The following is an 18,064-nucleotide window of genomic DNA, read 5'->3' on the forward strand; positions in this document are numbered from 1 at the left end:
GTTTTCTGTATTGCAAGGGTTCCCAAAGTTTTCAGGCCGCGACCCCCACTATTATAGGAGGTGCTTGAAACATGCAAACATAAGCATTGGAGGCTTTTAACACACACAATAACTACACAAAAAATAACACAATAATCAAACAACCATAAAATTAATACATATAGCGCGTTTCATTTAGAAGGCTAATGTTCAACTCACCTAATGAGATGGATGGGCACTAGGCTTGGAGCACAACAAGTCCAGTCTGGGTTTAATTTAGGAGACAGCGACTCGGAGATCATCCTCCACATTCAGACGTTATCTGTACTTATTTAGTTATTTAGTCAGTGCAGAGAATGTTTTTTCGCATAGGTAGGTACTGGTAGATCCATAGCTGTGCGTATTCCCCCTCATAGGTAGGTACTGGTAGATCCATAGCTGTGCGTATTCCCCCTCAACTGATATCCAGAACTCAGCCAGCGGCTTGGACTGAAACACTGGGGCGAATTCACAAAGAATGGATTGCGCGGTGCTAATTGCACCCTTAACTGAGCGAGTTTAGCATGCAGTATCTGCTCCTGATTTGCTCCAGCGCAGTTGGCTCGCGGAGCAGTTTGCACCCGACAGCGCTGTTGGCAGATATCAGGAAGGGGAAGAAATAAACCCGAAATGAGGCATAGACAACGGTATTTTTCACCATTAGTATTCCGTTTATTTCGTATTGTATTTAGTTTACTTCGTAATGTATAGAGCTTGCTTAATTTGTCTGTCATGTCCTATAATTCCTATGACATTTTTTACTTATAATTGTTGTTACAAAGGGTCAGATTAAACCGAATATATATATTTATTGCTTGAGATCCCTTGTATAATATTTGTATATCGTTTGATATCCCTTGTATATTCTTTGTATATATACACGGAATATCCCTTTACCTGGGTACAAACCAGACCATAATATTCGCTCTCCTATTGGACCCCTAGGCGCCAACGACCATAACCCCAACGACAAGTTCAAAGGCAACGCCAAGGCATGTCTCAACATGTCCAGGTTTGCGCAGTAATACGAGACAGAACTGAGGTTGGCACTAGATAATTCACCTTACGTATAAATACGGCGCAGGTGGAAACAGCAGCAGTTCGTTCATTACTAGTAAAGCCTTCACCACGAGTCAACGACCAAGTGAAGTGAGCAACCTTGCGTCTAAATAGAGCACTTAGAACATGTGCGAATAGGATAGTAAAGTGTCATAGTTTGGTGAAGTAACGTCAAGTTCAACCTAGTTTAATGTGACGGATAGTGCACAGGAGAATCTACACCGGCGAATGCAGAGCCTTTTCTGGCTGGATTATATTGCTTTGGTACCGTGACTGCTGGAGCAGAGAACCGTCTACCCCACTATCGTGTGGGATCTACCCCTGTGAGGAGCATCCCTCGAGCCCGCCTCTAGGACCAGAGGCTGGCTAGCTTTCATCCATGCTGTCGAGCATACTGGATTATAGCTGTTGCTTTGTCTACGGACCAAGGGAGTACTGCACTGGCTCCCGTAGCTGGAGCCTCTTTATTCCGCGTTGACCCAGACTTTGCACCCGAACATTCCTCTACCCTGCCGGCTTACAACCGGAGGGAACCCCCCAGTGTCTCCAGCTGACTACTAGTGTGCCTTATGTAATTGCTATGCTACAGGTGGCGTCAGTTTAGACCCATCTTACTATTCTCATTGACTTACGCTCTTGACCTACTTTACGTGTGTTCTTCGCCTTACAAGCGCAAGTATAATTCTCAATCTGTAACTTAACGTTGCTTGCTCTGATAATAATAAATCCCTCTAAATAGAACTTTATGTGTCATTGCCGTATTCTTGTGTGGGTGTTCACCATATATATTCATGTACTGTATGGCCAGTAATTAAAGTACATAACTAAGTAGTGGTTTAATAATACCATACTCTCAATACAGTCAGGGAATTGTACCCCTCAGTTACAATTGTACTATATTCTATTGTGCTATATTTAATTTAGCTTATATCCCATTTAATTGTATTCAACATCTTTATTTACAGTTGTACAGCCGTGGCCTATATTTGATTTCATAGTTATATTATATTATGCTGAACTTAGTTCATATTTCATTTTATTTTATTCCATCTCTTTATTGTATTATCTGTCCGCTAATGTCGCAACGAAAACGACCAAAGCAAAGACCTTTCTGATTCTGATTAATTTCTCCATCACCGCAAATCCGCCCCTCAATTAATATCGCAGCAGGGGGGCATTATCCCACGGGACAATGCATTGGGAACTTGTGTCCCACGAGGAGACCTACCCCGTGAATATTATTGCGCGGATTGGAATACGGGCATGCGCTTGGGAGCTTGCGCAAAATCACCCATATTTGTTCACGCCGCGCGCAGCACTTTGCGGCTCACACCAGATTACAACCGCATCTGTAAATAGAAAACTGTGTTTCAGAGCAGTTTAGCGTCAGAAAAAGCCGCGCAATCCCTTCGTGAATTCGCCCCACTATCTTTAAGGTTCGGTCGCTTGATTTCCTCTGGGAAATACTTTTTAGACCATTCATCAAGCTCTGGAAACATATAAATCCCGCCCATTTCTACTCCAGCGCTCGAGTTTCCTCGTGAACGCTTGTATTTTGATCATTGAGCGACAGGATGGTTGTGTTTTCACCTTGTAGTGACAGATTAAGTCAATTCATTTTAGCAAATATGCAAGACAAATATGCCAGCCTTGTTATCCAGTCGGGATTGGAGGTGGGCAGCGAGCTGGGATGCATTCTCCGTCAGAAACAAGCGCGCCTCATCCCGCAGCTCAAACAGGTGTCGCACGGGGCGTAGCTATGACGTGCATTATGTAGGACAAAGGAAATCCATAGGCTGGATATGATTTATTATCAGCATTTTAGGTCTATTATTTTACATTTCAAGAGCATTTCTTTTACCAGTGTGTTTTAATTGTTTAAAATGTTTTGTCTATTTCCCACATTCTATGAAATCAATACATTCTGGAAGTCATCTCGTGACCCCCCCTGCAGCTGCTAGAGGGGTCGCGACCCCCACTTTGGGAACCACTGGTATATTAGAACAAATGACACATGCCATAATGAATCATCTCTTTTTTTAGTCTCACAATAAATGTAAGTAGTCAAGAGTATACACAATTACACACATACATCTCTTTTCCAGGTACAGAGAATAATGTGTGTTTTTTTTATATAAACCAGACTACCAATTTAGGTGGACTACAATGATATTTAAATGTGAATTGATATTTAAATGTGAATTGATTTAAGTGTACTCCTTGAGCTATGGTTTAATAGCGACAGTGGCTCAGGAGGTAGAGCACTCGTCTGGTAATCGGAAGGTTCCCGGTTAGATTCCCGCCCCTCCTGGGCAGTGTGTTGAAGTGTCCTTGAGAAAGATATCTTCAACGAACGGGGTTTCTGTAGCTATCAAGATATACATAACAAATTTAACCTCACCAGTTCCACATATTATTTCTACAGACAGTTATTAGCATGTTTGAAGGCTCATGGAGTCCCATTAAAGGTACCACTTGAGCACCACAGATATCACAAATTATTTTATGAAAGGGAGACATCGAGAGGTTTTGTCTCGGACTTTTACCGTCACTTACTTACGTCTTCGTATGAAGTCCTTCCCCTAGACTCAGTCTGGAGGAAGGATATACCAGACTTGGAAGTAGATTTTGATTGGGCTGAAGTCTGGGCAAACGTTCGGCTATTGTCACGTAACCCGGATCATCAACAGATTAATCTTAATTTTATTCATAGGATTTACCTAACTCCTATTCGACTGAACCGTATGGGGCTTAAACAAGACTCTCGATGTTCCTTATGTACAAACGGTGATAGTGGTACATTTATGCATATGTATTGGGAATGCCCACCTGTTAAGATATTTTGGGAAGAAATAACCACGCAATTATCAGAATTTTTGTTTATGACAATACCTGTAATGCCTTCTGTATTGTTGCTGAATGATGTCTCTCAGTTATCACACTCTGTACTTGTAAAAAGGATAATCTTGTCCGGTCTTACGGCTGCCAAAAAGCTAATAGCATCACGCTGGATTCAACCTGATAAAATGTGCCGGAGGGTATGGATTCTTACCTATCTTGATGTGATTTACCTGGAGATATCTACCGCACGAATTCTAGGTGTTAATGAAGCCAGCATAGCAATCTGGTTAGAAGTGGTGGAGAGGATAAAGCATTATATGAACTTTTAATCCTTGGTATCAAGCGGAATAATGGATGTATTCAAGGGGGGTCCGGTGGGGGGGGGAGGAACGAGCAAGAGCATTTATGTGTTGTGTTGTATTGTATTGTAATTAATCTGTGTATATCTTTAATCTTTAATCTACATCTATGACCGGGCTGTCATTATTGTTAGTATTATGTCGGTAATAGCCCTGTGATTTATACTGTAAATGTTTGTATGCCATGTCAAAAAAAAAAACTTGTTAAAAAAAAAAAAAAAAGGACACTCCTGATGAGCAGGTTGGCTCCTTGCATGGTCGCCTCCGCCGTCGGTGTGTGAATGTGTGAGTGAATGGGTCAAATGTGAGGAACTAATTGTAAAGTGCTTTGGATAAAAGCACTACTGTATATAAAATGATAAAAGCACTACTGTATATAAAATGATAAAAGCACTACTGTATATAAAATGATAAAAGCACTACTGTATATAAAATGCACCATTGATCTCATGGGTATCCTGTTCCCACTGGTCTTCAAGACCACACCTATGGTGGGAAACACCTGAACCCTAGCTGACCAAGAGCTCACAATACATCTAGACATCGTCTGTTAATCAGGGCGGGATCCACTAAGAATTGATTGCGCAGTGGAAATTTCACCCTTAAAGGCCAACCTTCACGTTGTATTTTTGTTCAATAAACAATGTGGACTAGGCCAACGGTGAGTTTCATGAAGAAGGGAAAAAAAGTATTGAAATTGACCCAGTTTTAGCGTTTTTATCAAACATTTTGTCTGCCCAACACAATCACCACGCACGTGGATATTTTAATCAATGGTTCATAACGTGCGTGTGTAATCTAAATGATCTCGTCACAACAGGTGCAGGGCACCAGGGGGCTCACCAGGGGGCGCTGAGAGTCACACACAGCTAGTGGCAGGCACTGCAGGCAGAGAGCCTTGCTACCATAGATATATGCTTGCTACTACTAGCCGAATGAAAATGTATCTGTTTCACCTAACACTATTGCTCCGTGATTATAGCCACCCATCTCTAAAGCCACAACCACGTTACCATATTTGTAATAATGTAAATCATTGTGTCGTTGTACACATATTGTGTTTATAACGTTAGTAGCTAACATAGCTTAGCTTGGTAGCTATTGTGCTAACAACATATCCCGACATCCGGCTCGCTGGCTGGCATGAACGGCCGACACAAAATGGTTCTCTCCTCTCTGTACACCCCGTCCCCACGGGTACCCTGCCGGGGGGCCTTTTCCTTAATGATAAGCAAGCAGTGCAAGAATGCGGAAGCATTCTACCGTAGTGGCGTGCGGTAATGCGCCTTTCATTTTCCGCCGCCCAGCGCCCGTGCGTGCACCGGCGGCGGCGTGCTCGCTCAGGTGCGTGCGTGCGCGCGCCGGCGTGCTCGCGCGAGGTGCCCGCGCATGCGCATGAGATCCCGCCTTGGTTCGACACGAGCGGAGCTCAATATATATAAGTCACCGCCCCTTATTCAGTATCTAGAAATAGCTCAATTGGCAAGACTACATGGCTGTGGATCCTATGGCTCGTTTGCTGGCGAGTTCGAATCCCATCGAATATTTTTTTTTTAACGTGTATTCTTTCGCCGGTTAAGGTTAGGCATGGTTAAGGTTAAGGTTAAGGTTAGGCATTGTTTCGGAGTTGGTTAAGGTTAGAACGGTTAAGTTTAGGCGCTGTTAAGGAGCTGGTTAAGGTTAGAGTTTGTCAAAGAGAATGGCAATATAATTTCTATGGTTAAGGTTAGGCATGGTTAAGGTTAAGGTTAAGGTTAGGCATTGTTTCGGAGTTGGTTAAGGTTAGAACGGTTAAGTTTAGGCGCTGTTAAGGAGCTGGTTAAGGTTAGAGTTTGTCAAAGAGAATGGCAATAGACAGCCTATTTCCGCGCGACAGCTCCCAAAGCGGGCCTGAAAAGAAAGGCGCTTTACCGTAGTGGCGTGCGGTGACGAATGCTTCCGCATTTTTGCACTGCTTGCTTATCATTAAGGTAGACGCTGCCGGGGGGCCCATGGACGCGACAACGGCGACAATGGTGGCAGCCTGTAGCCGTGCTCGAGCCCGTAAAGGCTAGTGGTACACGATAGCTATGAGCTAACTAACTGTTGTCGCGTCCACAAGCTCCTCCGCAGGACACCCGCGAGGACGGGGGCACACAAAGAGGAGAGAACCATAGGCTAACGTCAGTGTAGTGGTCCCGACTGTAGCAGGGACGGCGGAGCTATAGGCTACTAACTGTGATGCACCGAGTGGGCCACCATTGATCTAGTACTATGACCCGGACGGGCAAGGCATTTCCTGAAGTGACGTCACGGCCGTGCTAGCGTCTGATAAGCTTTTAGATTCGGCTCATTAATATGCACCTGTAGTGACGTCGGCGTTTGATAAGCTTTTTTGATTCGCGCGTGCATGTTATTCGTGCATGGACCTTTTTAACTCTTTCAGAGTGGCATTTCCGGTGTCAAATGGAAAAAAATAAATAATGAAATTATATACCAATGATGTAAACTACCCATAATTGATCAGTAGGGTTTAACCTGGAGGTTGGGCTTTAACTGCGCGGGGTTTGCGCGCGGTATCTGCTCTGTGTTTGCGAGCTATCCACAAAAGGACATTGCGCGGATGAGATACCAGCGCAGGCATTATGTGTGGAGTTTGCTCCTGATCTGCTCCAGCGCAGTTGGCTCGCGGAGCAGTCTGCACCTGACAGCGCAGAGAGAGAGAGCTCGGAGGACGTTCACTTGTTAAACAAACTGTATAAACGCCATAATACTGTTGATTAAAGTTGGGACTCTGTCCCTTTCAAAGTGGAGCATGGTGCGGTTTGCTGTTGGTGTGAACGCAATCGAACTTTATATAATACCTCATCTAGGAAGCGCAGGGTTTTTGGAAGTGAGTGTGAATTAGGGATGGGCATTTTTTTTAAAGAAATCCAGATCGATTGATCGCATGCTATACTCGTGTAAAAACTCAAAAAAAAATATATATATATTTTAGATTTTTTTTTACTTAATTTTGTTCATTCACGTCGTATATGTTTAAGGAAACCAACAAACAGTTCTAATATTACACATAATTTTTTTTTAATCATAAAAATTATTAATAATTTAAGATCGATTTTTCTCATAGCTATGACTAATCGATTAATCGATTACTCACGCCCATCCCTAGTGTGAATGAGTGTGCAAGCGTGTGTGTGCGAGCAAGCATGAGAGAGCGAGTGTGTGAGAGAGCAGGGTTTCTCATGACCTAGATTATTAGTCCCGCCACAGTTGTATAATGAACCAAAATATTTTATTTTTTCTATTTTTTTAAATATAAAGTTTGCCAATAGGGATGTATCAGTAGTATTGGCAGTGGTAGTAGTCGTAATAGTAATCCACTATATTTTTTATTCAACTAATAAAGGGCTAGTTAAGTTGAATCAGGTGTGCTGGTGGTGGAATTTAACAAATACATTGAACGGCTGGGGTGCTTCGAGGAGAGGATTGGGAAGCACTAGTCTAGTCGACTTTATTTTGGGGGGGGGGGCACGCCCCCGGACCCCCCTAGAGGGTCGGAGGTTCACCCCCCATAGTCTCTGAAAATCCTGTGGGAAACACAGAGAGTGTGTGTGTGTGCGAGCAGGATTTTCCTGAAAATGATCTGTCCAATAGATGAACGACTTGGCGACTGCATGTCCTTTGTTTACAAATGAGGTTAGCTCAAAAAAGGGCAGTGTGAACGCAGACCAAAATCAAACAATGTATCATTCTCACATTTGGTCCACCAGAAAGTCCGGACTATCCGTGGACTTTCAGATGTGAACACGGCCATAGCGTTTAGGGCTTTGCACGTAGTCACCACCATCTGTGAAGACGGTAGGTGCGTAGTGTTAACTGCTCAGTGCAATTTGCGCCAGGCTTTGTGGATAGGGAGCATTTTTTGACGAGGCTCATTTGCATAGAAAGGGGACATGTTCCGTCCATATTACCTCATTTAAATACGCGCCAATTGCACCGGACGCAATGCTGACGGAACGCCGTTACCACCTCATTTCACCCGTTGCGCTTCCTCTGTGGATACTGGATGGCAAACTGAGTTTCAGAGCGATGTGCACCGGCTTTGCGTCGGAAAAAGCCGTGCAAACCCTTTGTGGATCCCGCCCTCAGTGTTTTAACTATCAGACAGGCTCGCCACTAAATACAATTTCCAAAACAAATATAACAGACTAGGACTGCTTGATTGTGGCAAAAATCCTAATCGCGATTATCAAACACGATTACTCACTGATTTGAGATATGACGATGACTGAATTTCTTCTTGACTAAAGGCTGCATGTCTGTCTAACTACTGTTGGGGCTTTGGGGGGGGGGGGGGGGGGGGTGTTTATCATGTTTGCATGATCGCGGGAGGCCAACATTTTAATTGAAACTCGATTAATCTGCCAGCCCTACAACATATTAACAATGTTTCTTCTCTTGCATGGACACGGCACCAGCTCACCAGCCAATGAGAACCTGTGTCTGGACTCCGCCCCCCTCAGTCTAATCTGCCAATGAGAACCTGTGTCTGGACTCCGCCCCCCTCAGTCTAATCTGCCAATGAGAACCTGTGTCTGGACTCCGCCCCCCTCAGTCTAATCTGCCAATGAGAACCTGTGTCTGGACTCCGCCCCCCTCATGACCTCATTTTTTTACTTCTAATTTTACTATGTTATTTTATTTCATACTTATCTTGTCTTGCACAGTCTCTGGAGCGTAACAGTAAGAAGCATTTTGTATAAAAGTATTCTGTACTTCTGTATGACAAATATTAAAGAAACTTGAACTTGAAACTCAGTCTAATCTGCCAATGAGAACCTGTGTCTGGACTCCGCCCCCCTCAGTCTAATCTGCCCATGAGAACCTGTGTCTGGACTCCGCCCCCCTCAATCTAATCTGCCAATGAGAACCTGTGTGTCTGGACTCCGCCCCCCTCAATCTAATCTGCCAATGAGAACCTGTGTCTGGACTCCGCCCCCCTCAATCTAATCTGCCAATGAGAACCTGTGTCTGGACTCCGCCCCCCTCAATCTAATCTGCCAATGAAAACCTGTGTGTCTGGACTCCGCCCCCCTCAATCTAATCTGCCAATGAGAACCTGTGTGTCTGGACTCCACCCCCTCAATCTAATCTGCCAATGAGAACCTGTGTGTCTGGACTCCGCCCCCCTCAATCTAATCTGCCAATGAGAACCTGTGTGTCTGGACTCCGCCCCCCTCAGTCTAATCTGCCAATGAAAACCTGTGTGTCTGGACTCCGCCCCCCTCAATCTAATCTGCCAATGAGAACCTGTGTGTCTGGACTCCGCCCCCCTCAGTCTAATCTGCCAATGAAAACCTGTGTGTCTGGACTCCGCCCCCCTCAATCTAATCTGCCAATGAGAACCTGTGTGTCTGGACTCCGCCCCCCTCAGTCTAATCTGCCCATGAGAACCTGTGTGTCTGGACTCCGCCCCCCTCAGTCTAATCTGCCAATGAGAACCTGTGTGTCTGGACTCCGCCCCCCTCAGTCTAATCTGCCAATGAGAACCTGTGTGTCTGGACTCCGCCCCCCTCAGTACCTTTGGATTGCTCCACCTGGTCTTCGAATGTGACAGAGCTCCGCCTCTTCCCGGCCACGTTGCCATGGCAAAGAGGATGGGAGGAGCCGTCGCTGGAGAAGTTATCCAGCAGCATCACGTCTGTACCTGCAAGACCAACGATGACACATCACATACTGTATCTCTTGACCTCTTTAGACCAACGATGACACATCACATACTGTATCTCTTGACCTCTTTAGACCAACGATGACACATCACATACTGTATCTCTTGACCTCTTTAGACCAACGATGACACATCACATACTGTATCTCTTGACCTCTTTAGACCAACGATGACACATCACATACTGTATCTCTTGACCTCTTTAGACCAACGATGACACATCACATACTGTATCTCTTGACCTCTTTAGACCAACGATGACACATCACATACTGTATCTCTTGACCTCTTTAGACCAACGATGACACATCACATACTGTATCTCTTGACCTCTTTAGACCAACGATGACACATCACATACTGTATCTCTTGACCTCTTTAGACCAACGATGACACATCACATACTGTATCTCTTGACCTCTTTACCGTGCGGTACATCACATCATAAATCAATGTCTCTAGACCAGTGGTTCTCAACTAGCCTCGGGACCCAACATTTTCCTTAGTCATTGAGGCCCCGTTTAGACGAGCGTTTTGTGAACAGAAACCGCAAAAGTCATCTTGCGGTTTCACTTTTAATTTTACGTTTAGACGAGCGTTTTGGGGTGGAATTCTCGGTGCAGACGACGCTGTAACGACGGCGCCCCGCTGTCACACGATTGGCGCATATGTCACATGACGTGCTGTGAAGACCCGCCCTACTCTGCCTCTGATTCGCAGACTGTGGATGGGGAATGTGATTGGACAAAAGCAGAGTCACTCACAGACAGTGGGCCCACTCACGCCGCGGGACAGATTCTTGTGTATTTAACCCTTTCACTGCCACACGACAGCCGGTTGTGTGATAGTAAAGGGTTAACCTTCTGTCGTGTGGCAGTGAAAGGGTTAAAAGTACTGCCAATGTAGCCTTCAGGTGATCTCCGTTGATATAAGTCAGACATACTTGCTTTGTTTACGTCTCGGCTACTGGCGCATACCGGCTACCTGTGACGTAAGCAGTACGCGCGACCAGAGCCGTGACAACCCTTTCGTCATCGTTTTATCAGATTTATACGTTTTAACAGTTTAGACAAGAGCGCAAAGCTTTTGCGTTTCTAGGAATTCCACCCTGGAAGGTAGTCTCACTTTTTTGCGGTTTCACCCCGTAAAAACGCAGTTTCCGTATAAACGAAAGGCACATCCGAAAAAATATTTTTGCGGATTCACCTGCTAGCGTTTCCGTCTAAACGGGGCCTAAGTCGCGACCCAAATTTTTTAACCACTATGATTTATTTCACATTTTTTTTTGTTGCTATAATACACAATCTTTCATGCACTGATAAAAACATGTGATAAACACAAAAAAGTGAAACAAAAGTGCAACTAGGGCTAAAAACCCAATGAAATAAAATAATAATAAATAATATATGCTTCTTAGCAGATTTCTTAGCTTAACATAACAGACCTAAGTTTGGGGGAACTAATGGGATAACTGGGGTTGCAACAAAAGTGCAACTAGGGCTAAAAACACAATGAAATAAAATAATAATAATAATAATAATAATAATAATAATAATAATAATAATAATAATAATAATAATAATAATAATAATAATAATAATAATAATAATAATAATAATAATAATAAATAATAAATAATATATCCTTCTTAGCAGACTTCTTAGCTTAACATCCCAGGGAACTAATGGGATAACTGGGGATGTTGTTTGCTCCTGACAAGAGTCTCAAAGTCTGGGCTGATGGTAGACAAAGCAACTCTTATGCTCAATGTCCAATCTGTTCCTCTGCTTTGTCCTCAGCTGGACCTGGGCCCCGTTCCCCGTACCTGGATAACTGAGTTAGCCGGATAACTTTCGGTCAAGCCTGACTTAAGCCGGACCTTCCCATTCCCCGACGCGCGATTGTCTAAATCACCATGACAACAGATCAAAAAGTTTGAGCCTGGTCGAGAGCAGGGTTAAGTTCAAGTTAGCCGGATGAACCATGGCCACGCCCCCGCAAAGAAGTGACAGCTCGTTTCCTGAAATGATTCTCACAGTCTAGGATCTGCATTATACCATTCTGAATTACGTTTCTGTGCTTCGTTTTCCTAGAGGGGGCTTTTGAAATGTATAATAATAGAACTAAATGTTGATAATAAATCATATTGAGCCTATAGATTTACTTTGTCCTAAATAAAATAATGCACGTCATATACGGCGCTCGGAGTCGCGATACACGCTGCATGTGGTTATTTTAATAACGGCGCATTGCAAATGTGAATCCCGCTGGGATATTTTTAATGAATGAAACCTATCGGCCGTTTGGCTCTGATTAGTTTCATATATTCTCCGCTGTAGATTTGCTTAACGGAGCGCCCGGATTGTGTTTCATTCAAGCATAAAATTGAAGTGTCTATGCGTGGATTGTGGTTTTTGTGGATTATGAATTACGAGGAATCTGAGGATTGTTGAATTGTATCATCACTCACACGTTATTGTGATATTGTAACTGGGATTAAAATGTCTGATGAGAATGAGATGCGCTGTTTGACGGATTTGAGCAATTGAATGAGCCGTTGACGTCACATTAATGCATTTGAGAATAAAGAGATAAAACGTCATTCAAAAGAAAAGTATTCGAAACACGTGACTCTTGTATTGATGGATACACAATCGATATATCCCGTCTGGCACAGTGGTGCAACGGCTAGTGCTCACTCCTGTCAAGCGGACGACCCTAGTTCGAGACCCCGCGTTTCCAATATACTTTTTTTGGAATATAATATTAATGAATATACGCAAACGTAGCCTAGTTTTAAGTTAAAATATTATAAATCTACATGCATTGAGGATGTCATTCTTTATATAGCTCTCAAAGTGCACCAAATTGGAGTATTTACATTGCAAAAAGAAGAAAATAAATTAGAAAAGACGGGGATTCAAACGCGGGTCGTCCGCGTGAAAGACATAAGTACAAACCATCAGACCACGGTGCCAGACAAATAAAACATCCACCATACATCCATAAATGGATAAGAGAGCCGTATCCTTATTCTGAAATAGTTGAACTAATTATTTTCGCTAGCAAGATCTCATTTGATTATTCAATCCATAAACCTACTGCCAGCAGGCACATTTAAAGAAATATAATCTGATTGATTGGGGTAATGAGGGACTTAAAATTAGCCTATAGATTATGCATTTAACTTGTCGGCGAGGCTATTGAGCCGTACTGTATTGTACCCATTCTGCAATCTGTTAATAAAGTTTTAAATCAATCAATCAATCAATGCAGTTAGAAAATCAGGATTTCTGCGATCGACATCTGCTGTCTTTCCAGCTGAAGCGGCCGCGCGCAATTATCCTGAGTATCAAGTCTGGTTCGAATGAACGAGACTGATCAGCGTTCGAGGAACGGGGAAAGCGCGGATTCAAACATCTGGTTAATTGAATCTGGATAATGGGACTCTTGATCGACTTAGTTGAACCAGGTACGGGGAATAGGGCCCAGAGCTGAGAAGCCACTTTCACAAAGATAGGTAGTGAAAAAAAAAATTTAAATAAAAAAAATCCCTTTTTTTTAGCACACACATCCGTGACCCACTGAAAATGGCCCTGCGACCCACTTTTGGGTCGCGACCCACCAGTTGAGAAACACTGCTCTAGACTATGACATAATGTTGCATTTTTTTTTTAAATGTATCCAAGAGTAAAGACCCTAACCATGTCACAAAAGCAGTCATAGTGTATATTTTCAGCAATATGTTTGTTTACCAATAAGTTAAAGTGTTATTAGTGAGATTTTAGTTCATGGAATGTCTTTATAATTATTATTTTTTATCCTCTTTTTCTCCACCTGATTTTCTATTTTTCTTCCCGTCCCAATTTAGTCGTTATGCCAATTCCCCCCCCCCCCTCCCCTACCTGGTTGTTGTGCGCATGTTCCTCCTACTGGTCGGTACAAGGGAACCCTGAAGTCCACCACATGCTTCCTCCGACACGTGCAGAGACAGCCAGCGGCTCTCTTTTCACCTGGCAGCGAGGACTCTCATTGGTGAAGTGTAACGCGTGGGAGGTCACGCTGACCTGACCTGTAGGCGTCGCTGTCCACAACGCCAGATTTACCACCCACGACTTCCCTCCCCCTAACCCAGCCAAACGAGTTAGTATGACGATCGGCCCAAGCCGCAGGCAATGCTGACTCCGGGAGTCGAGACCGCAGCCTCTTGCATTGGTGACGAGCGCAATCTCCGCTACGCCACCCGACCGCCTATGTCTTTATAATTTAGCAAATATCCGCTGTTTTGAATTAGCGTTGCTAAAAGTTTTGTAGTCATATGAGGAGGGCATCCAGAGCTCTCAATGAGCGTTGAAATGTCCCTTTCCCAGCCGCATGACTTCCTGATTATTATTTTTTATTTCTCTTATTTCTCGGGATTATCTACCACAAAACTGAACGTTATTGGCATAGATTGGAGAGCAGTTAGTGTGTCTACCTTCTGTGAACATTTAGCAACAATCCCTGTTGCAATCCGATCCAAAATGGCGGAGCCATATCCATTATAAGAATGGAACTGTACATACAGTAGATTTCATTCTCGGTTCTTCCTGCACCGCCTGGTGATACTAAATCCAGATTGAACTCTGCCATTGGAAAGAGGAGATTTGGCCCGATCCATAGATGGTATTACGTCAGGCTGTGCCATCGTAATACCTCCTCCCACAGAATTCCCAGACAGACATAATGCCGTAATGATTTGTTTCAATACTTACATGAGTCCTGAGTGAAGCTGAAGCCTGTGTCCCCCGTGCTGCTCCCAGGGGCCACCAGCTGGGCCCCGCCCGCCAACATGGCCGTCAGGTGCGGAGACATCCCCAGGTCTACAGGGAGACAACAGCCGTTACAATACAATACATTTACATTTACATTTAGTCATTTAGCTGACGCTTTTATCCAAAGCGACTTACAAGTTCTGTACGACAAGCCATCAGGAAGAGCACAACTCTATCAGCTGAGTAACAATGTTCATCAAAGTGTTGAGTGCTACAGTGTAGGTTAGTTTATTAGGACAAGTGCATGACAGTATGGTTAGTTAGGGTTAGATTTTTTTTTTTTTTTTTTTTTTTTTTTTTTTTAATTCAGATAATGGTTGAAGAAGTGAGTCTTTAGTCGACGGCGAAAGATTGGACGTGTTTCGGCTGTCCTAACTGGGGTGGGTAGTTCATTCCACCATTCCACAATAGATAGATAGATAGATAGATAGACCACTTTATTGATCCTGAGGGAAATTCAGCACCACAGATCGCTCACAATGAACATTTAGGAAGAATAGAAAGATATACATTCTAAAATATACAGTCCAAAAATATACAGTAAAATGTACAGGAAGATATACAAGGATTTATACAGTCCGGTGCAAAAAAGAGAATTGCATTGATAAGTATATTTAAATTTTAAAGTATTACAATTTTGCCTACGATATAGTTTTATGGATATAGTCATTAAGTTCATTAAAGGCCAACCTCCAGCTTAAACCCTACTGATCAATTATGGGTAGTTTACATCATTGGTATATAATTTCATTATTTATTTTTTTCCATTTGACACCGGAAATGCCACTCTGAAAGAGTTAAAAAGGTCCACGCACGAATAACATGCACGCGCGAATCAAAAAAGCTTATCAAACGCCGACGTCACAACAGGACACAGGTGCATATTAATGAGCCGAATCTAATGTTGCTTTTCCACTAAAATAAAGTACTCAGTTTGTCTCCGTGTGGGGAGGCGGGGCTGCTGGTGATCAGCATGAGAGCTCCAGAAATGTCACGTGAAAAACTGCAGACCACTGATTGGTCAGAAGAGAGACGCGTCACTGTCTGGAGAGTCTGAACGAAAACAGAACGCCGCCATCTTTAATGTCTCACGTAGGATGTCTTATGTATGTTTGCAGCACGAAACAAGTGCAATAAAAAAGGATACAGTCACTGTGTATTCTGCCTCATTTATTGATGAAACAAACCCGACATCAACACAATTTGCCACCGAGCGGAGAGTTTAGTCTGACAAAAAGATTGCTGATTAGTTACGCTTGTTGTTGGGGTTAGGGACGAGTGGTAACGTTAGTTAGCCTAATGCTAACGTTAGCAGATAGACACGAGAGGCTAGGTAACGTTAAAGCTTGTAGAATAGACACAATGAGGTAACGTTAGCGTTAGCATAATAGACACAACGAGAGTCTGGTTAATGTTGTTATTGATTGAATGAAAACTGTGTTTTACTCTGGCTTGCCAAGCTCATCATAGCCCCTTTCGTGACTGATGCACCGAGTGAATCCACAGTCACTTGCGCCTTAATAGGAAACCAACCTAGATTTACCATGAAGGACTGGTTCTGGCCGAACCGTTCGTTATACAAGTATCACAGAGACATTTCAAATGTACTCACAGTTGCACGAGGGTTTCGGACAGAGATACGGGCTGGTTTGAAAGCTCTGCGTTGCTAATAAACATTTTAAATATTTTTTATAAACTGCTCAAAACGGCATTATTTCCGGCGTTGGCTGCCTGGTGTGATCACAGCGCATGCGCATCATGCACCCAACGCCGGAAATAATGCTCCGCCTCCTTGCTACTGCCTGTGACTCACAGAGCCCCCTGGTGACCAACACCTGTTGTGACGACATTACACGCGCACGTTATGAACCATTGATTAAAATATGCACGTGCGTGGTGATTGTGTTGGGCAGACAAAATGTTTTGATAAAAACGCTAAAACTGGGTCAATTTCAATACTTTTTTTTCCAATTCTTCATGAAAGTCACTGTTGGCCTAGTCCACATTGTTTATTGAACAAAAATACAACGTGGAGGTTGACCTTTAACGCTTTAAGGAGATATTTTATTTTTAGATCATTGACTCTTTGGAATAACCTGCCTCAAAACCGCTGCTGCATTTACAGTAGATTCACTTTTTAAAATAATCTTAAATTGTATTTAACACTGTAAAGTATTTTGTTTGTTTCTTTGCTTGCATGTAATTTTAGCCATCTTACGTAATTGTTAGTTTCATTATGCATTGTGTGTTGAGTACTGACTTTTAATCATTTTGTTTTGCAATAATAATTGTTTTTGTATGATTTTTTGTGTGGACCCCAGGAAGACTAGCTGGTTGCTATGGCACCAGCTAATGGGGATCCCTAATCAAATAAAATCAATTAGGTTAATCTCCACACAACCGCTGTATCAGCAATACAGAGAGAGAGAGAGAGAGAGAGAGAGACAGAGACAGAGACAGAGACAGAGACAGAGACAGAGACAGAGACAGAGACAGAGACAGAGAGAGAGAGAGAGAGAGAGAGAGAGAGAAAGAGAGAGAGAGAGAGACATCGGGCTCAGCAGTCCCATTCCTCACTGATTGAGCTGGAGCTCGCTAATATGAACCTAACTTCGCTCAGCTAACTTGGCTCCGCTATGAGCAGCATTAATAAAATATCCATTGAATCAAGGTTCACGATATATGACCCAGGACTACCCTTCAGTAATTCATGCGATCGCTCGATCTGGGAAAACATTACTCATGCTAGGGCTGGGCGATATGGCCAAAAATGATATCACGATAACGACATGATAATGTTATATCACTCGATATCCATAAGTCTATATTGTTATAAGTATTAAAAAAGAAAAATTAAATATATATTTTTTTTAAGAACAGATGTCGGTTGGGGGACGCCTGCACAGCAGAGACAGGAAGTATCGGGGGCAGCGTGAGCCTCCCACGCGTTACTCCTCGCCACTGAGAGATCGAGCTGTCTGGTGAAAAGATGCGACAGGCTGCCTCCTCGTGTACCGGAGGGGACACGTGATGCAAGGCTTCTATCCTCACTACAACCGACCAGTGGGGGGCATAGTCTAGCAACGTTCAAGACAGGGGAGGGGAGAATTGGCAATACGAAATTGGGATGGGAGAAAAATAAGGAGAAAAAGTGAAAAAAATAAAATAAAAAAAACATACTTTTCTCGGGTTTGGTGCTCAAGCGTCGGCGAGTTAACCCAACTTTCGTGAGTGGCGTCCAATGAGTGGCGTCCAATATCGCG

The 18,064-nt window shown here is 43.3% G+C and overlaps 1 protein-coding gene across 1 annotated transcript in view; it reads right to left on the reverse strand.

Annotated features, from left to right (window-relative positions):
• The window catches only part of gpr161b (G protein-coupled receptor 161b), a 31,367-nt gene that overhangs the window by 3,875 nt on the left and 9,428 nt on the right, over nt 1–18,064 (reverse strand). Inside the window, exons 4-5 of the mRNA XM_084315201.1 lie at nt 14,742–14,849; nt 9,841–9,966 (exon numbers count right to left, since the gene is read on the reverse strand). Of these exons, the coding sequence (XP_084171327.1) occupies nt 9,841–9,966; nt 14,742–14,849 (234 nt within the window). The remainder of the gene's footprint in view (nt 1–9,840; nt 9,967–14,741; nt 14,850–18,064) is intronic.

The sequence above is a fragment of the Notolepis coatsorum genome (assembly GCF_963971535.1).
Source record: "Notolepis coatsorum genome assembly, chromosome: 5".
In the NCBI taxonomy this organism is placed as follows: domain Eukaryota; kingdom Metazoa; phylum Chordata; class Actinopteri; order Aulopiformes; family Paralepididae; genus Notolepis; species Notolepis coatsorum.